This window comes from Carcharodon carcharias, chromosome 13, assembly GCF_017639515.1.
Source record: "Carcharodon carcharias isolate sCarCar2 chromosome 13, sCarCar2.pri, whole genome shotgun sequence".
In the NCBI taxonomy this organism is placed as follows: domain Eukaryota; kingdom Metazoa; phylum Chordata; class Chondrichthyes; order Lamniformes; family Lamnidae; genus Carcharodon; species Carcharodon carcharias.
This window is the reverse complement of record NC_054479.1, coordinates 89,129,505-89,151,245: the sequence shown is the minus strand read 5'-3', so window position 1 is coordinate 89,151,245 and position 21,741 is coordinate 89,129,505. Positions and strand designations below refer to the sequence as shown.

At 43.8% G+C, this 21,741-nt stretch overlaps 1 protein-coding gene across 4 annotated transcripts in view; it reads right to left on the bottom strand.

Annotated features, from left to right (window-relative positions):
- sox5 (SRY-box transcription factor 5) overlaps positions 1-21,741 on the bottom strand; it is a 406,357-nt gene that overhangs the window by 136,413 nt on the left and 248,203 nt on the right. For all 4 annotated transcript variants that reach the window (XM_041203211.1, XM_041203209.1, XM_041203210.1 and 1 more), the window contains 2 exons: positions 15,686-15,866; positions 7,541-7,713 (listed from right to left, as the gene is read on the bottom strand). In XM_041203211.1, the coding sequence (XP_041059145.1) occupies positions 7,541-7,713; positions 15,686-15,866 (354 nt within the window). The remainder of the gene's footprint in view (positions 1-7,540; positions 7,714-15,685; positions 15,867-21,741) is intronic.

Below are 21,741 nucleotides of genomic sequence, written 5' to 3'. Positions count from 1 at the left end.
TGGTGAAGTAACAGTCTAGCATACTCACACATAAACCAATAGGTAGAATGGATGAGACGGAATAGCATCACAATACAGTCCATGATTTACCCTGTATAGACATAACATCGTGAACCTCCTTGGGGGCTTCGGGCTAGTCTTACTGGGGTTAGCTTAAGCAATCAAGATGAGTGCTGGCAATCTCCTGATGAGTCCAATGGGAGCTGTAGTCAGTACTAATTTCATGAGCACTTATGCGGTTATGTTATACTATATTGATGATTTGATAAATAAAGAGCATTAATCAGATGTTCTAAATACTGACAGCCTTACCCCATATGTGCTAATGCTTCCTGTCATATTCCCATATCTGAGTTGAGGAGGGGAGGGAAGGTTTTGGCCACGCTATTGTGAATAATTATCCAGCAGATGATGCAGATCAACAACAACAACTTATATTAATTTCGCACCTTTAATGTAATGAAACACCAAGGCGCTTCACAGAAGTGTTATAAAACAAAGTACAGCACTGAGCCACACAAGGAGAATCAGATGACCAAAAGGGTGGTCAAAGAGGAAGGTTTTAAAGGAGTGTTGTAAAGGCAGAAAGTGGGGTAGAGAAGCGGAGCAGTGCAGTGTAGGGGCGGAATTTGAGAGCTTGGGCTGAAGCAACTGAAGGCACGGCCACCAATGAGGGACTGATTAAAATGGTGAGTGCGTAAGAGGTCAGAATCAAGAAGCACAGATATCTCAATGGGTTGTGGGGCAGGAGAAGATTACAGAGATGGGGAGGGGCAAGGTCATGGAGGGATTTGAAAACAAGGTTCAGAATTTTAAAATCAAGACGTTGTTTGACCAGGAACCAATGTAGATCAGCAAGCACAGGGGTGATAGGGGAAGGGGACTTGCTGCAAGTTAAGACACGAGCAGCAGAGTTTTGGATGACCTCAAGTTTTCAGAGGGCAAAATGTGGGAGACCAGCCAGGAGCGTGTTGGAACATTCAAGTCTGGAGGAAACAAAGGCATAAATGGGATAAAATGACTTGAGATATTTATATGTGCACTTGTTCTACCCAAAGCTGAATTGTGCCACTGCAGCACTATTTTCCACCTAGTGTGCAGACCATGAGTTTACTATGAACTTGCTCTCAGCAGTGATGAGGAAAGATAATGAATTAATTTGCATTTATAGAATGTCTTTCATAACCTCAGGACATCCCAAAGTGTTTTAAACCAGTGAAATGTAGTCACTATTGTTTTATTGGGAAATGTGCCAGCCAATTTGCACACAGCTAGGTTCCACAAATAGCAGTGTGATCATGACCTGATAATGAGTCAGAAACTTCTATCCATTGCCACCTGGTCATGAGACAGGTGCCTACTGCCCACAACACCCTGACTCCAATAGCTTGCTGTTCTTCCACACACACAAAGAACAGGGTTGAGAGATCAAGACTTTGGAAAAAGAAGTCAAACTCACATTCCACTAATCATTCTTCTGTGTGGCAGGCACTGTGTAAGGGAAGTGACAATGTGGACTTGCATTAAACAGCCACACTTAATTAAGTTTGACTCCCAGCGTCAAAACTTTCAGGACAATTCTTGAAAATAAGCGCAACAGAAACCAAGCTCTGAGCAGCAGAGAAGTGATTGAATGAGAAAGATGTGAAGGCAGATGGTTGTACTTTTGTAACTTAATCAAAACACTGTGAATAGTCGCCTGGCTCTGCCTGAAGTCATGTGGGAGAGTAACAGCTGATCTGTATTAAAGAAGATTAACTCACAGTGCCAAGACTAAGGGGTTGGATTATTTTAATGCAGTGTATTGCAATACAAGCAGTCAGGACAATTACTGCTATTAGTTTTGAATGACTGATCTGTAACTACAACTAACAGCGTATGCGAGCTGGAGACTTCATGAAGATGAATTTCCATACCATCAAAGACATTTTAATGGGCTCCAAATCAAAACCGCAGAGTCTGGTTCGCGAGTACATAAAACTCCAAATGAAGGCTTCCTGTCCAAAAGTATTTTGTTGGTTGTCATTTGACGACTCCCAGCTGGTAGCACAGGGGAATGCACCCATTGCCTCTTCTTTACAGAAACCAAGTACAGATGCTCTCTGAACTTGCCAACTGCTGTATCTACAGCTGACTTGAATATACTTAACAAATAACTGCAATTTACTACAGCTTCGAAGGAACATTTTAGTCACTTTTTATTAGCATCTCTCACTATCTCTTATTCCCCCTTTTCTACCACAGCTGGTGCGACAAGAGTTTAAAACCCTTTTTCTGATTACAAGAGCTGACTGTAACAATTATGCGCACTGCTCGCTAATGGAGGGTTAATGTTGTGATTAAAGAGAAGACTTCCTTCTTGTAGGTCCACAGAGACCAAGGTTTCTTTTTTAAATCTTCTAAAAATAGAATACGCTGCAGCATCCTTCTGTCTGAGCTTCAATCCTCCCTCAAAGCTCTCAGGACCTCTGCTAACCATTCTAATAACTGTTAACAGAGTTAATCCTACCCAAAACCTTTGCACTGGTTAACTCTGTCCCAGCCAACATGGCCCATATTGGTAGCATATTGCAACATGTTGGTGGTCTAAATGAATGTGTCACAGAGGATCATCATGTGGGATTGGCTCTTTAGCACGCTGCATGGTGAGTTCCTGGTTTCTGACTTCAGACGGGAGGGCAGGGGGCACTGCCTGGCACACTCCCAAACAGCAAAGGAAAACTGAAGCATGAGCTGAACTGGGGCTGACGAGAACTCATAGACCCCCAAACCATTGGCAACTCAGACTGCAGTGGTTCAAGAAGGAGGCTTCCCATTAACATTCCCTATAAACTGCACTTAAGTGAATCAGTCACTCAAAGGGGAGATTGCTTCCCACCATCTTTTCAAGGGCAACTACAGATGGACAATAAATGCTGGTTGTGTCAGCAATGCCCACATCCCAAAAATAAATGGAAAAATAGTTTTGATTATGGCAACATTAGGGGGAAGACAGTTGGACTCAGTAAGACCATGAATAGGGAAAAAATCAACCTGATTTCCTGCTGATGATGACTATCCACTGATTACTTTTGGAAAATACATGCCTCACAACACAGTGAAGATAAAGGTAAAATATGGTTACTTGGGCAGGGCACTAATGTGGGCTGCTGCAATTGTGTCCCAGCAAGAGTCAGCACAGCAAAAAGAAGTAAAATATATTAAAAGGGCTGAATTTATTAAAAGATCATGATCAGTCATTTGCCCAAGGCTTGTGAGGATTGCTGGCCTCTTAAATCAAAGAAAGAAAGAGAATTCTCCTTTAAATTTGAGAAATGTGACAAGAGATGCCAGAGCACAGTGAGGCATGAGCTGGTACCCACAGAATCACATGCTTCCCCGTGAGATCTCAAACTCAGTTATGCTGTTATGGGAGATCCCATGTACTGACCATCAGAGAGTAGCAAGCACCCCATTTCCTTCTCATTGTCAACTATCCCAGAATAAGCTGGAATAAAAACAGAATAAGTTGGAAATACTCAGCAGGTCTGGCAGCATCAGAATTGGTCTGATGAAAGGTCATCGACCTGAAACGTTAACTCTGTTTCTCTCTCGACAGATGCTGCCAGACCTGCATGAGTATGTACAGCATTTTCTGTTTTTATTTTAGATTTACAGCATCTGCAATATTTTGCTTTTGCCATAACAGGGAGAGATCCCTTTGAGTAGATTACTTGCTGTTAACATTTAGATTTTGTGCAGTTATGTGAAATTACACAGAAACTGACCATTTGGCCCTCTGGTCCACATTCCACACAAGCAGTAACAAGATCCAAATTCTCACCAGTCTCTTGAATTCTTTAGTGGATTTAGTAGTGACCATCTCATTCGTATTGCCTATAGGTATGGAGTCATACCTAGCACAAAGGAAGATGGTTGTGGTTGTTGGAGGTCAGTCATCTTAGCTCCAGGACATCACTGCGGGAGTTCCTCAGGGTAGTGTCCTCGGCCCAAACATCTTCAGCTGCTTCATCAATGACCTTCCTTCCTTCAAAAGGTCAGAAGTGGGGATGTTTGCTGATGGTTGTGCAATGTTCAGCACCATTCACGACTCCTCAGATACTGAAGCAGTCCCTGTCCAAATGCAGCAAGACCTGGACGATATCCTGGCTTGGGTTAACAAGTAGCAAGTAACATTCACACCACACAAGAGTCAGGCAATGACCATCTCCAACAAGAGAGAATCCAACCATCGCCCCTTGATGTTCAATGACATTACCATCACCGAATCCCCCACTATCAACGTCCTGGACGTTATCATTGACCAGAAACTGAACTGGACTAGCCATATAAATACTGTGGCTACAAGATCAGGTCAGAGGCTAGGAATCTTGCAACGAGTAACTCATCTCCTGACTCCCCAAAGTCTGTCCACCATCTACAAGGCATGAGTCAGGATTGCGATGGAATATTCCCCACTTGCCTGGATGAGCACAGCTCCCACATCAGTCAAGAAGCTTGACACCATTCAGGACAAAGCAGCCTACTTGATTGGCACTACATCCACAAACATTCACTCCCTCCACCACCGATGCATAGTAGCAGCAGTATGTACCATTTACAAGATGCACTACAGGAATTCACCAAGCCTCCTTCGACAGCACCTTCCAAACCCATGACCACTACCATCTAGAAGGATAAGGGCAGCAGACAAATGAGAACACCACCACCTGGAAGTTCCCCTCCAAGCCACTCACCATCCTGATTTGGAAATATATCACCGTTCCTTCACTGTCACTGGGTCAAAATCCTGGATCTCCTTCCTTAACAGTGATGCGGGTGTACCTACACCCCACAGACTGCAGCGGTTCAAGAAGGCAGCTCACCACCACCTTCTCAAGGGCAACTAGGGATGGGCAATAAATGCTGGCCCAGCCAACGAAGCCCACATCCCATGAATGAACAAAAAAAAGGACATTACAAGACTTGAGGTACATTAGGAGAACTCGACTCTTCACTGCTTGCAGTGGCTGAGGTGGAAGTAAATCTAATGAAGCACATCACCCAACTGGTATCAAACTCACTTAATTTTAATTCCTCCAATTTCAATGGAATGGAATTGGGCAAAGATGAAAATGAGCCCCAATAATCTTGTAGCAGCTGTCTCTGTCAGACAGTTTGTTCTTACTCATGTCCAACAGAACTTCAGTTTGCTGCAAATTTGCAGAACTGCATCAGGAAAGTAATTTTACTAACAAAATGCAAGACTCATTGGTTCACTGATATCTTTTAGTGAAGGAAAATCCTTTGTGCAGGATTTTTCCAGCCGCAGGGTTGTGGGGAAGGGGAGGGGTGTGGAAGGGGCTGGGAAAATCGTGGGAAGCTGTCTCAGAATAGTTCCCTGATGCAGTCCTGAAGTTTTTTTTTATTCGTTCACAGGATGTTGGCGTCGCTGGCTAGGCCAACATTTATTGCCCATCCCTAATTGCCCTTGAGAAGCTGGTGGTGAGCTGCCTTCTTGAACCACTGCAGTCCATGTGGTGTAGGTACATCCATGGTGCTGTTAGGAAGGGAGTTCCAGGATTTTGACCCAGTGACAGTGAAGGAACGGCGATATAGTTCCAAATCAGGAAGGTGAGTGACTTGGAGGGGAACTTGCAAGTGGTGGTGCTCCCATGTGTCTGTTCCTGCAGTGCATCACTGCAGCCACTTTATGTAGGTGGTGGAGGGAGTGAACGTTTGTGGATGGGGTGCCAATCAAGTGGGCTGCTTTGTCCTAGATGGTGTCAAGCTTCTTGAGTGTTGTTCGAGCTGCACTCATCCAGGTAAGTGGGGAGTATTCCCTCACACTCCTGACTTGTGCCTTGTAGATGGTTGAGAGGCTTTGGGGAGTTAGTCACTTCAGGACCCTAGCCTCTGACCTGCTCTTGAAGCCAAATTGTCTATATGGCTAGTCCAGTTCACGTTCCGGTCAATGGTAACCCCAGGATCTTGATAGTGGGAGATTCAACGAGGCACATTTTTGATCTCCTAGCTGCCTCAGCAGCCCTGCCTCTCCTTGTGGAGCTGCCAAGATTATAGAGCTGCCAGCCCTCTGATTGTGGCAGCAGAATCTGCTTCCTGCCAGCCATCCTTAATTATACAACAGATCTGGAGGTGGCCAAATGGAGACAACCTCTGGGATGATTGCTGAGCCAGGAATTGCAGGCTCTGGACCACCATTTAGTCCCAAAATTGGGGTTCCGACACCCACGTAAAATCCTGCCCTTTTTCCTAACGTGGTCTGGCCCATGTGTGCCTCTAGTTCCACACCAACTCTTACCCTCCCTCTGCAGCGGTTTGCAAGGTACACAGCTGTAACAAATGCCACAAACATCAGCATTGCAGGAACACCCTCACCATCACTCTGAGTCTCCCTCCAAGCCACACACCACCCCAGCTTGCACATAGACCACTTTTCCTTTATTGTTGCCAGAGCAAAATCCTGGCATTCCTGACCCAACAGCATTGTGGGTGTATTTACAGTAGTTCAAGAAGGCAGTTCACCACCACCTGGTCAAGGACAATTAGAGATGGGCAATAAATACTGGCTTCTTCAGTGATGTCTACATCCTGGGAATGCATTAAAAATCAACATGCAGTACTTAGGTGCTTTTGCAGTATTGATGATTTGTCTGTCTTTACTTTTATGTAAATTGTTCCCGAGAAACTTCGCCACTCTCTGAAGCCAAGTCCTCAATCTCACACCTCCAAACTGGATCGCAGCGGTTCCAGAAGGCAGCTCACCACCACCTTCTCAAGGGCAATTAGGGTGGGCAATAAATGCTGGCCTAGCCAGCGATACCCACATCCCACGAATGCATTTTTTAAAAAACTCTCACAGTAGTGTACTGTATCCTGTGTTTTCTGTGCTTCCTCCCATTCTTTCACTTAAAAAAAATGCCTGGAAACTATTGAAATCCCAATCTGTGACAGGTCAATAATTATTTGAACAGGTCACTGATGTGCCATTTCTTGCATTCATATGGGATATCAGTACAGAGGACTGCTCTAGAATGGCGTGACACTAATTGAGAATTATATTTGTTTGTCTCTGCTTAAAATACACACTACTTAAAAGAAAAGTCCCAATGTTGCAAAAATAAAAGCAACAATATGTAATATAGGCTGCTGTATGCTTTACAAAATTCCCTATCTGTGCTGTAAATGATAATGCTGTTACTTGGTGCAAAGCGTGAACTAATTTAATTAGAAATTCCAAACTAAATTAGGCTATGCCTTCCCGCAAATAAGTAAACAAAGTTAATGCTGGCCCTTTCTGATCTCCGTCGTTTCTGATGCCTCTGTGCTAAAAATAGTACCCCTTCGTCTAAATCAGATGCTAAATTTCATTAAATGAGACGGAACGGGGAGGGGTTGTGAGTACTGGGACTGTGCCTGGCTCTTTCAATAAAAGGCAAGGCATGTTGTCTCTCTAAAGATAGTCAAGCTGCAACAAAACGAGCAAGAGTCCCGATAAAAATGAATCACACAACTAGGGAGCACAGGCATGCAAACTGACCTTTTCCATCCTGCAGTTGTTTAGCCCCAGACTGTTGATGACTGCGACCTTCCCATCCAGCGCCTGCTGTTCCCTCCGAAGCTGCTCCTTCATTTGCCGGGCTTCTTGAATCGCTTTAGCCACGGCGTCATGGTCATTCAAATAGCCCGAGGATGTGATGGAGGAGAGGATGTCTGGATAGAAAGGAGAGAGGAAGATTAAGTAAAGACTAGCAAGTTCATGGAATCGACTCGACATGTTGAAGTGAAGCAGCAAGGGCTTTATGCTCAACGTTCAAAGTTTTACAATACATGAAAGACAAAACAGTTATTTTTTTTTAAGAAACACCAAATTTCTTCAAGTTAAGAAAACATGAACACACTTTGTGGACAGTAGAGACAAGTTGAGAAGAGTCAATAAGTTATTTCAAAGAAAAAAACTTCAATTCTCTCCTTCCCTAAAAGTCCCAAATTTCTTATCAACCAGCTGACATTCAGTGCCTCATCCATTCTTGGTGTGTGTGGGCCCAGGCATGGGTTTTGACCAGCTATTCAACTATTAGGTACATCACAGTTAACCATGGTCCTTATATTAACCTCATGTCCACAACTCATCACTTTCCAGCAGATGTTGTTGGGTAACAATGGGGATTTGGGAACCTGATCAAATTCCTCCTCTCCTTTTAGCCCAGGAGCACTGAAGCCAATTACAGTCCCTAGCTGAAATCTAGTGCAGAACAGTGAAGAAATCCTGATCCATATAGCTTAGCACTCCATTAGATACTTGGTATTTTGTAGTCTTCCGCTCGGGAATTTCAATAGGAAGTGCACAATGAGTGCAGTCGATGGTCGCATGAATTTTTAAAAGTTCAACCGATGGTGGTATTAAAGAAAGAACTTACATTTATATTCAGCCCATTTCAATCTCAGTATGTCCCAAGGCACTTTACAGCCAATCAAGTACTTTTAAAGTGTTGTCATTGTTGTCATGTAGGATGGTGGTGTAGTGGTAATGCTGCTAGGCTAATAATCCAGAACCTATGTCCCCAGAGGCCAGGCTAATCCTCTGGGGATATAAGTTCAAATCCCAGGCAGCTAGAATTGAATTCAAATTCAATTAATAAAAGGAAAAATCTGGAATTGAAAAGCTAGTATCAGTAATGGTGACCATCAAACTATCATCAATTGTTGTAAATGCCCATCTGGTTCACTAACACCCTTTAGAGAACAAAATCTGCTGTCTAGTCTATGTGTGACTCCAGACCCACAGCAATGTGGTTGACTCTTTACTGCCCTCTGCAATGGCCTAGCAAGCTATTTGGTTCAAGGGCAATTAGGGATGGGCAATGCATGGTGGCCTTGCAATGCCCACATCTCATGAAAGATACAGAGTTAAACATCTGGACTAATAATCTGGAGATGTGAGTTAAAATCCCACCACAGCAATTGGGGAATATAAATTCAATTCCTTAAATCTAGAATAATGGTGACCATGAAACTACTGGACTCTTGTAAGAACACATCTGGTTCATTAATGACCTTTAGGGAAGGAAATACGAACATACGAACCAGGAGCAGGAGTAAGCCACTCAGCTGCTCTGCCATTCATGGCTGAACTGATAGGAACCGGAAATGTGCATCCCACCAACCCCCGATAACCTATCACCCCCTTGCTTACCAAGAATCTATGCACCACTGCCTTAAAAACATTCAAAGGCTCTGCTTCCACCATCTTTTCAGGAAGAGAGTTCCAAACACCTATGACCCTTAGAGTGCAAAACTTTTTCCTCATCTCTATTTTCAATGGGGCAACCCCTTATTTTTAGTGACCCCTAGCTCTAGATCCTTCCACAAGAGGAAACAACGTCTCCATATCCACCCTGTCAAGACCCCTCAGGGTCTTATATGTTTCTCTTACTCTTCTAAACTCCGGCGGATACAGGCCTAGTCTGTCCAGCCTTTCCTCACAAGACCACCCACCAGGCATTAGTCTGGTAAACATTCTCTGAACTGTTACTGATGCATTTACATTCTTCCTTAAATAAGGTGACCAATACTTTACACAATACCCCAGATGTAGTCTCACCAGTGCCCTGTACAACTGAAGCATAACCTCACTACTTTTGTATTCAATTCCCCTCGCAATAAATGGTAACATTCTATTAGCTTTCCTAATTACTTGCATACCAGCTTTTTGTGATTCATGCACGAGGACATCCAGATCCCTCTGCACCTCAGAGCTTTGCAATCTCTCACCATTTTGATAATTTGGTTCTCCTATATTCTTCCTGCCAAAATGGACAATTTCACATTTTCCCACATTCTTCTCCATCTGCCAGATCTTTGCCCACTCACTTAACCTATCTATATCTTTTTGTAGCCTCCTTATGGGAAGAATTCTCCCCCCGTTGGGGGAAATGCAGGAGCGGCCATGTGTAGGCACACCTCTGATCGGCACCCCGGTTTTATGTGGGTGGGCCAATTAAGGCCCGCCCAGTGTGACATCCGGTGGGGGGGGAATCCCTCAGCTGAGAACGCTCTTTCATGCTAAGTCTCTCAGGGAGATCGGCGCCAAATTTAAAAATGATCAAGGAACAGAAACAAAATTTCCCTGACATGTCCCCTCATGTGATACTGTCACATGAGTTAGGACATGTCCATCACTTTAACTGTAATCTTTAGTAAAGTTTTAAAAACCCTCATCCCGCCTGTGGATAAGGTTTCATGTTTTTTCTGAAGTCCACCAGGGCTCCGAGCCTGCCCACCAACCTTAAGGTTGGACGGGCAGGTCCATTAATTAAGTCAATTACTTTTTCAATGGCCTCAATAGGCTGTTCACAGGTCCGCGAGTGCACAGCTGATTCGGCTGCGCCCCCGCCGACCTGAAAATTGAAATAACACAGTGTGACTTTGGGAGTTCCGCCCGACATCATCCTGCATCATTTTATGCGTCAGTGAGCGGGCCCCACCCCCCGCTCGCCAACCTAAAAATCCTGGCCCATGTCCTCTTCACAGCTAACTTTCCAACCTATCTTTGTGTTATCAGCAAGTTTGTCAATCCCTTCATCCAAGTCATTTATATAAATTGCAAACAGTTGACGTCCAGCACTAATCCCTGTGGCTCACCACTTATTACATCTTGCCAACCTGAAAAAGACCCATTTATGCCTACTCTCTGCTTCCTGTTATCAAACCAACCTTCTATCCATGCCAATATGTTACCCCCTATACCATGAGATTTTATTTTTCTGCAATAACCTTTGAGATGGCACTTTATCAAATATCTTCTGAAAATTCAAGTATTGTACATCCACTGGTTCCCCTTTATCCACAGCACGTTACTTCTTCAAAGAACTCTTATAAATTGGTTAAACATGATTTCCCTTTCACAAAACCATGTTGACTCTGCCTGATGACCTTGATCTGCTGTCCTTATGTGACTCCAGACCCACAGCATTGTGGCTGACTCTTAACTGCCCTCTAAAAAGGCTTAGTAAATTATTCAGTTGTATTGGTGCAGGCAGCTCACCATCACCTTCTCAAGGGCAATAAATGTCCACCTTGCCACTGTTGTCCACACTCTGTGAATGAATTAAAAGAAAAATACAGCCAAATTTGCACACAGCAAAATCCCACAGACAGCAATGTGATAATAACCAGGTATTCTGTTTGTAGCAATGTTGGTTAAGGGATAAATATTTGTCAGCACATCAGGCAGAACCCTGTGGCTGAAACCTCCCACAGTACTACACTGTGAGTGATAGCCTGGATTCCAGGCTCAAATCGTTCAATTGGGATTTGAACCCACAACCTTCTAACCCAGAGGCAAGAGTACAACTAACTGAGCCGATCGTGGAGGTCCCAAACTCCTTCAAAGTTTCAACAAGCTCCAGCAAATGAACAAATATCTCACTAGCTGGTTCTGTGAAACCACGACACAAAATACAAGAAGAAGTCATTCTTCCATTGGGAATCTAATTCTAAAATTAGCAGGCAAACAGATTCTTTAGAAATGAATTATGAATCAAAAGAAAAACAAGCAATGTCCCTGTCCCACTCCCATCCCACAAACCTATTGAACCAATAATAATATGGGCAGATGATTGCAGCCTAGGACAACATGTTCAATACTTCTGCACATAACATAGTTTAGTCAGGAGGATGAATTAGCCTTTTATTCAATTGGTCAACAGTTATTTTGGACAAGTAGCAGCCATGACTCAGTGGGTAGTACGTGTGCCTGTAAATCAGAAGGCTGTGGGTTCAAATTCGACTCCACAGAATCAATCTGTAATCCAGATTGACAATTCTGCTGTGACCAGGTGAGGAGGGTCAAATGGCCCCTCTCCTTGTTTGACTGCAACAGGTTTGTTTTGTTTGGAAAGGATATACTTCAATGAGCACTTAACTGTTTACAATCATAAAAGAGCCATTGGACAGTTTTATTTGAGTTTGACAAAGAAAGAGGTTAGCTTCATTATACTTAAACTGATCTAAGTAAAATTATAAAATACATACCGACTTCTGCACACACACACACAAACACACACACACACATGCAGATTACAGGACGGGGAAGGATAGGTTGGTCACATTAAAGTCCATAAAAGTGAAAATGAAATCATAGTCTGTAGGTTGGTGACTTGGCTGGCTTCAGGCTGAATCTGGTAGTCTTACTGCTTTCACTTGGTGGTCTTCTACTTCAGTATTGAGGTGGCTTAAAACTGCGATAGGTGATCTATCTATTCTTCTGGAGACACAGCTGTGGAGCAGAGTTCTTTCTTTAAAATCTCTGTCTGCTGCACTTGGAGAGAGAGTCAAACAATAGCAAGCAGGGCCCAAAAGCTTGCAGGTTGGTTGGAGAGAGAGAGAGAGAGATGGAGAGAGAGCGAGGAAGGAACTCTCTCAGGAATCTGAGCTGCTTGCCCCAGTTCTGTTGAGAAAACATGCTTAGTATATACAAAGTGTTGGTTTGTCATGTGACCACCCTCTCCAACTGACCAGTACTTCAAATATGATCATGTATTCCAACTGTAACTTGGTTAAGTCAGGCCTGGAAATTCTCCCTCTTAGCCAGGGTCCCATTTTTCACGTGATTAGGGTTGATGGTTTGTATCCACTCAGGTAAGTATCTGAATATTATGCTAATGGAATAGGAAAAATAGTTCATTCACGTTCCTCTGAGGTAATTGTCTTTGATAGGTTTTTTGCAGACATGCCGTCTCCATCTCAATGAGCGTTGGAATGTGCAATGTACAGTAATGCAAATTAAGTAGCAATCTTGGCTGTGTGTTCAAATCACTTTGGTCTGTGTTTTAAAAAGTCTGCTTCTTTCCCTGTCTTGGGGGAAGGTTCCCCACTGGTCTGTTAAGTGCCTGCTCAGAAACAGGTCACACAAGGTTCTCATTAGCTCTCCAGCAGTGGCCGAGACCCCCGCTGCCTCCACAAGATTCCACCCAAAAAATGTTCAGTTCATTATTGCAAATAATAAACATTACTGAGTGGGAATATATCTTATTAAACCAATGCCCGCTCTGCTCTCAGTGTCAGCCACAGCTCAGTTGGTAATGCTGTTACCTCAGCTTCTGAATCACGTGGGATGGAATTTTCAGGCTCCATTGGCATTGGGCATCATGTGAGCGGACAATATGGTGGGAAGGCCAAAAATTGGCTTCACACTTTCGTGAAACCAGTTTGCAATCATTTGCTCCGCCCGTCAATGGCGGGCCGCATTTCCTACTGCTGCACATTGGGAACATCATTTTAATACATCTGCATCTCATTATAAGCCCTGCTTGCTGGAATCATCCCCCCCATGCTGGATCGGGACTTCAGTGTTTGTTTGCTTACCTTGCTTTGGGCAGCACTCGTGGTCATCAGCGCCAGGCTTCATAGGCAGCACCAAATCACTTTTAGGGGGGCTCACAGGCAAGTCTCTACCTACCAGACCAGCCATAAGGTGGAGGTGGCTATTCAACGGCTGCAGGGCTGGAGGAAGGCGGAGAAATGGCCTCAGGCAAAGGAAGAGATTGCAGGACGAGGGCTGTACTAGGGAAGAGGGGCATCCCAGGGTGTGTGTGGACATGTTGATCTGTGCAAGTGGCCTCAAGATGGTGAGGGCTGAGGAGGCAGTCTCCAGAGGAGATGAGGCCAGATGGACATGTGAGGGTATGTGAGAGTGAGTGATGATGTCCCTTGAGCTGGCAGTGATTGAGATGCCAGTGAATGTGTGATGGTCTTGTGAGTGTGTGAGTTTAGAGTGATGAGATGGTTGTCTTACCCTGGCAGCATGGATGAGATAATTCATCCTTTTTCTGCACTGGATATCTGACCTCTTGTGTGCAGTATTGGCATTGGCCACTTGGCCATCACCTCCCAAGCCGGAGTGGTAAGAGCGATGGGCCTCCTGCAGCCAGAGAGGAGGTAGAGGACATCACAGAGGGCCTCCAAGATGTCCAGAAGACGTCTCAAGGATGTGTCACTGAATCGGCGGACCGATTCTCACCATTTGAGGCCACGTCTTCACTGGTGCCCTCCTGGGCTGCAAGCGTTGAGGAGTGTGCACACAGCTACAGTTTAATTATGGCACCCTGCGTGAGGAAGCGGTGAGGTAATGGCATGGTGGGCAAATCAGAGGCAGGCCGCCCGCCAATGAGACACCATGTTTCCTGTGGCTGCATAATTAATGAGGCGGGAATGGGACGATACGATGCGAAAAGCCGCCATTGCGGCCAGTGGGTAAAACGGCCTTTTTCCCGGCCACTTACTGCACTTAGTGCAAATCTGGAACAATTCTGCCTGAGGTTCTAAGTTCAAGACCTACTCCAGTGGTTGAGCACAAAAATCAAGGTTGAGACTCCAGTGTAATACTGCACTGCAGCGTAGCAGAGCTGCAGTGTTGGAAGTGCCATCGTTCAGATGAGATGTTAAACCAAGGTCCATCTGCTTGTTCAGGTGGATGTGAAAGTTCTATGGCACTATTTTGAAGAAGCGCAGGAAAGTTATCCCCAATATCCTGCCCAATATTTATCCCTCAACCTATATTATTTAAAACAGATTACCTGATCATTATGTCATTGCTGTTTTTGGGAGCATACTGTGTGCAAATTGGCTGCTGCACTTCCTACATCACTACAGTAATTACACTCCAAAAGTATTTCATTCTCTATGGGGGGTGGGGGGGGTCCTAATGCTGTGAATGGTGAGATGTAAATGAAAGGTCTTCCTTTCTTTTTAAAATATCTTATGTTTCATGTAAAAATATCAGTGAAATCTTAACCAGTACTAAAACATAAATGATGTAATCTACTCTGTGACCCTTTCTTTCTGAAAATGTGATTCCTCTACCAAACTCTGAGCATGCAGATAAAAAAGAGTTACAATGGAACAATAAGCACCTACATTCTTTCACCTTTATCGTGCATGCTTCCCTGCAAGTTTTTACAGGTATGTGAAACAGTTCAACAAAATGAATAAAAGGAAATAGCAGCTGCAGTGACATCATCAGAAAAGAATTGATCTGAATTTTCTCCCAACATGTTATTTCATGTCCAGCCTTCATTAAAGTCACGCCCTGGAATTTGGCCGTATTAATGCAAGTTCGTTATGAGTGGAGACTTGCTGCTTTTCAAGCTTATTGTCAGGTTTGCTGATGTAGTCCAGTGCTGTGACTGCAACTTGTTATCAGAATCTAAATCTGGCACAACGTGGAGCCCTGGCAGGTGGGGACGGCAGGAGCAGGGGAGGAAAGGAATGGAGGAGGAGGGAAGGAAGGAGGAGGGAGGGAAGGAGAGGGTTGCAATAGAGGAGGAATGGCAGTATAGGAGGTGGTTACTACACGTACACTAAATGACAGGGAGCAAGGGGAAGGGAAGGGAAGGAGGAGGCAGTGAGGGAGGAGAGAATATCATATAGGATGCAGCTACCATTCAAACACTAAACAAGTCACTTCTCTGTCAGACAGATCCCTACAAACATGGCACAGTGGATCCTTTTTGGCATGTAGAACATCTGACTCATAAGTTCATTCATTTGGTAAACAGTGTTCTGTTGGAAAAAAGACACACACACACAAACAAACAAACACACATACACACGCACTCAATCACTCACTCAGATTTGGCACAAAGAACAAAAGAAGAGGTGGCAGAGTGAGCTGGTGCCATACCTATTGAAGTCATTCGGCCGGGAGGGCCGCTCAATGTGGCGGACATGGCAGGTTTGAGGTGGCTGGGTCCCGTGCTCGTTTTCAAGGAGGGAATCTGGGGGGAGGTTGGCGATGCGGGCGATTTTGTGGGGTCGAGCGTTTTCGGCTTGGCTGAGAGGTTCAATGGCTGTGTCACTTCGTCCTTAAAACAACAACAGAAACATAAAACCCCACACAGTGAGTAAGGCAGAAACAGCCGGAGATCATCGCAAAGAGTGCAAGTATTTATTAAATGCCGCGGTTCATGGCTCCAAAAACCAATAAACAAGAGGATTTGGCAGTCTTCTTCATAAATACTCATTTTGCCACTATCAGTGCACATAATGAGAATCAAAGAGGTACATTCAGTTGCAAAAACATGCTTTATAAATTAATCAGGCTGCTGATATCATCCCGTTGATGAAATAATTGCATCAAATTAAGATAGGACGTTCACATGACAGGATGGCTGAATCAGATAATGTTCGTCTTGCAGCTGCGCCCACACACTCCTGGACTGATTAATAAGACAACAATTAGTTCATGGGGGCATGGGGTGGAGGTGGTGGGGCTTTGACTCAAAACAACATTTTGTTCTTACACAGACACTGTGCTGCTGCCTCGTGAATTTGCAGGAACATGGATAAGAGGAGTAGACCCATCAGCCCCTTGAGCCTTTTCTGCTGTTCAATTAGATCATGGCTGATCTGTATCTTAACTCTGTTCAGCCACCTCGGTCTGTAAGCCTTAATAACCCTTGCCTAACAAAAACCTATCAATCTCCATTTTGAAATTTTCAATCAAACCACATGCCCCGCTCCCCGCCCCCCACATCTTAACATCCTTTACCACACGTAGTCCAGGAGAGAAACAACACATTTCTCCAGATATTGGCTTCTCTAATTTTCTCTGTGGAATATGATTTTAAATGTTAGATCAAATGGCAGCCTTTCAGCAGGGAAGCTGCCTTCAGAAGGACGTGGGGGTGACGAGGCCCTTGCATGTTCTTGCAGACGGGCTATAGGTCACTCATGTCAAATTGGTGTCTTTGTGATGAGGGTCATAGGGTGGGCCCGCAGGGTCACCTGCATGTCAGATCAGAAGCTTTAGGCCTTAAATCATTTCCAATGTCTCTCAGCACCTAGAGAAGAGAAACAGACAACTATAGCTGCCCCCCACAACCTCAGATCCATAAGATTTGCTGATATAGCGTAAAACTTATCCATTCCTGGCAACATTGACATCTTTGAGTGAATCTGCAGTAATTGTTAAAATTCTACAATGTTCAAAAGAGACTATGCTTGAAGCACAAGGACAACAGATTCTACTTTTGTACGTTAATCACCAGATCTCTGTCATATGGGGCCTATGTATTAGAAATCTAGAATTCGCTCCCACAAAAGCCTGTGGTTTCTGGAGCAATTAGTTTTTTCAAGATTGAGATTAATAGATTTTTATTCAGTAAGAATATTCGTGGATTTTGGAAGTAATGTCAGTAAATGGAGTTGAGGTACAGATCAGCCATGATCTAATGAATGGTGGAGCAGATTCAAAGGGTTGAATGGACTCTCCTGTTCCTAAGACCTTAACAGTAGTAATAATGGTAGACTCCTCTTTATTTGAGTATGTCCAAGCTGTAAGCGATTTTGAAGGTCATACTTTACAGTTAAACCTTTGCTAAGGAATTTAACTATAGTGGAGGAAGGGTGAATGCTGCTGCCTCCACTTTCTTGGCTGCTTTTGCATGACCCCAGAGGCAAGGAGAATTCAAGACGTCTAGGTAGCTTGGCAGATGCATCACTATGGGGCAGAGCTATGAGGCAGGTCCTAAAAACTACTCAGCCAATACAGGGATTGAACCTGCGCTATTGGCATTATTCTGCACTACACTTTTAGCCAACTAAGCTCACAGCCAACCCCCTTGAAGACCTTGATATTCTATGCCTGTAACCTTCTCCAGTCCTACTACCCTACGAGAACAAATCTCCAGTTCTGACCTCTTACGCAACCCTGATTTTCATTGTTCCGCCATTGGGGACAGTACCTTCAGCTGCCTAGGCTGTAAATTTTGAAATTTGCTCCCTAAGAGGTTCGTGAGAATGGCTCCAGGGATTGGAAACGTCAGTTATGGAGATAGATTGGAGAAGTTGGGACGTTTTTCCTTGGGGAAAAGAAGGCTGAGAGGAGATTTGATAGCGGCTTTCAAAATCATGAGGGGTCTGGACAGAGTAGATTGGGAGAAACTGTTCCCACTTGTGAAAAAATCGAGAGTGAAGAGGGCACAGATTTAAAGTAATTGGCAAAAGAAGCAAAAGCAAAATAAGGAAAAATCTTTTCACACAGCAAGTCGTTAGGGTCTGGAATGCACTGCCTGACAGGGTGGTGGAGATAGGTTCAATCAAAGCATTCAAGAGGGAATTAGGTGATTATTTGAAAAGAAACAATATGCAGAGTTATGGGGTGAAGGTAAGAGAATGGGAATAGGTGAAATGCTCATTTGGAGAGCCGATGCAGACATGATGGGCTAAATGGTCTCCTTCTGTACTGTAACAATGCTATGAATTTGGTAATTCTGCAAACCTCTCTACCTCTCTTCTTTAAGATGCTCCTCAATATCTACCTCATTGCCCTAGCTTTTGGTCACCTGTCCTAATATCTCCTTATGTGTCTTGCTGTCAAATGTTGTTTAATAATTCCCCTTTGAAGTGCCTTGAGGTGTTTTTTCATATTAAAGATTCTGCATAAATGTAAGTTTTTGTTGTTGTTCTCTATTACATACATAGACATATTTCAAGAACTTTTAACAATATTCTATACATATTTTATCTCTCTAGATAAAAATCAATGGAGCACAGCATGTATCTCATCTACTGTCAATCTTCAAATTATATTTTCTTCTCGATTGAAACTGAACTCTGCCCTGCTTTCAGCAGGGATGCACAGTGGAATCAATTTTTAGCATCAGAGTTTACTCATGCTGACAAATTTTCAAGCTCCCTCAAAAGCTACAAAAACAATGAGTTCTAAATTTCTTTATCTACAAAGAGTGCTCCCAACTTATGATTTTAATATACTTTTACAGAAAAACAGGGCTCATCGGCGTTGAAACATATAAGAAATTAATATAACGGAAGAGGGATTACAACAATGTGCTCCCCATGGGCAATGCAATGTGATGGAGTAATCGATTTGATCATATCGCAGTACCTGATGTCAGGAGTTCCCAACCTTGGCTGTGCTGTCTAGGAGGAATCTGTAGACATGTCAGCCAGGCTTGCCTTTCAACATGTGTTGGTAACAGATTCAACAGCAACAACCACAAACTTGCACTTGTATAACACGAATATAGCAAAACTTCCAAAGCTTCACAAGAGATTCCATTAGACAGCAACTGACAACCAGCCAAAGAAGGAGACATGAGGTCAGGTGACCAAACACTAGATCAAGGAGGTTGGTTTTAAAGATTGCCTTAAAGGAGAGAGGGGTGGAGGGACAATAAGGTTAGGGAGAGAATTCCAGAGCTCAGGCCAAAGATGACTGGAAGCCCAGCCAGCTGTGCTGGAGTGAAGAATATGGGGAGTGCAGACAGGTCAGATTTGGAGGAAGGTGGAGCAGGGCTCGAGGAGGTGAGAGGGACAGGGGAGGGGCAAGGAGAGATTTGCACATGATTTTAAAATTGAGATATTGGTGGACTGGAAGTCAATGTAGGTCAGCAAGCTCAGGGCTGATGGTTAAACAGGACTTGTGCAAGTTGACAACAGAATTTTGGTTAACAGCCTTGACAGAGGCCTTGGAACAAATAGCATGTCTGCCCTCTTACAAATAATGTCTGTGTGAAACTGGTGTGGGTGAAGAAATGTAAAGGAGACAGGTAATATTAATAAACATTACAATATATGGGAGACAAGGAGAAAAAGATGGACCATCCTGAGTCCTTGGGAGAATCCTTGATCCCTTCACATCTGGTACCAAAGCTTGAACCTATTTCTAGCTAATGACCCACTCTTGAGAGTTCAAAATCAGACGTGAGGTCAGGGAAGTCTGAACATGGTAACTAGTGTATATGTACTTACAGCAAAAAAAAAAGGCTCATTTGTCAGTCTTGTCAGTTATAGCTCGGTGGGTAGCAGTGACTCTCGCCTGAGTCAGAGGGTCCAAGTCCCACGCCAATGAGCACAGGCATCTAATCTGATACACTAGTCCAGTACTGAAGAAGTGCTGCAGTGTCAGGGGTGTCATCTTGTGGAGAAGATTAAATTGAGGCCCAGCCTGATGTCCTGGCCGTTATTAGTCCCTCAAGCAATATCACTTAACTGATTCCCTGGTTGTTATCATATTGCAGTTTGTGGGATCTTGCTGTATGAAGATTGGCTGCCGTTTTTCATATTGCAAAAATATAAGTACAAGTATTCATCCTTATTGCACAAAACGAGTTAGCAGTCTTGTTCAGAGGGATCTCTGGTGTCGGGAGAGGTGGGGTGGGGGGTTGGGGGGTGGTGGGTGGTTGTTGGGGAAGGAATTTCCTAAACAGTACATGGGAGGGTAGCTTTAAAATAAAGAAAAAAACTTGAATTTATGTTGCACCTTCACAGCTTCAAGGCATCCCAAAGTGCTTTACGGCCAATGAAGTACACTTGAGGTGTAGTCGCTGTTCTAATCTGGAAAATGCAATAGCTCACAGCAAGATCCCACAACCAAACAGCAGTGTGGTGACCGGGGTCAAGTGATGAGCTACAGACACAATGGGCTGCTCAGAGAGAGCATGACAGCACACATTTCAACAATCTCTGCTGTAAATGACCTGTGAGTCAGAGACCGACAGCAAGAGCAACAGGTAAAAAAATATTTAGTTTTCCCAGCAACAGCATTCCTCACACAAAAATAAATAAATAAATACAAAAGATAACGATGCAAGAGCACTTAGATAGCTACAGACACATCCGTTCGAGGGGTCAAAGGTTGCTATGTACAAAGTACAATAAATATTTTAATAGGAGGATAGTTCTAGACTGAAAATTATTACTGGAGCTTGTAGTCAGCGACCTTGCTGGGAAGGTGATATCCAGATTATCTCGACAATAGTCAAAGTACAATGTCAATGCTCAGTCACGTTGTTAAGCAGAACGATAGAATGAACTTCTTATCTGATGTGACGCATGGACATTGCCCGCTTCTGTTCATCTGTCAATAGAGCAACAGTGGCTCAGAATACCATCGCCAATCCAGGGTCTGAGTAAGGTTCACACCCAACCTGCTGAATTACTGTTAATGGACCGGGTGAGTTAGTGACAGAAATGAGCGGTGGTGGTGGGGTGGGTGGAGGGGATCGGAAATAGACAAAGAAAGAAATAAATAACCCACATCAACTGCAACGATTCAAGAAGGCGACTCACTACCATCTTCTCAAGGGCAATTAAAGGTGGGCGACAAATGCTGGCCTGGCCAGTGATGCCCACATCCTGTGAAATAACATAAAATAAATCCTAAATTTTGTGCTGTTGCCATGCAGCTGAGCTTTGAACATCTGGAGTGGGGAAGGGTTTGTACCTCTGGTCCACATGTATTGATGACAATGTAAACAGTTTTCCCATCTTGCTATCTCTAGTACAACAATGGGGGTAAGTTTATTCTGAAGGACCCATCAGGGAAGTGATGGGATTGAAGTGGCTGCCCATTAAACACTCCACCCCATTTTAGCTTCCATTGTCTTTTAAGGGAAAGCAAAATTGGGTGAGGTGTAAATCAGTCAGCCATGCTGATTTTGGCAGATCTCTGCCTGGCAGGTTAGGTTACAACTGATAAGTATGTTCTAAAAGATACATTAATGATTTCAATGGAAAGTGATCAGAGGAGGTCCCTCTCCAACACAAAATTACCAAAATTAATCTTTGCCCAATGTGCTCTTACCTCAAAGACCAGACAACAGGCTAAAGCTATTCAAAGCTAAGTATTGACAATATTCCTTGTTGATGCAACTCAGATTTCTTTTAAAGAGCTCCATTTTAAAAATTTTGATGATAACAAATTCTAAAATGCTT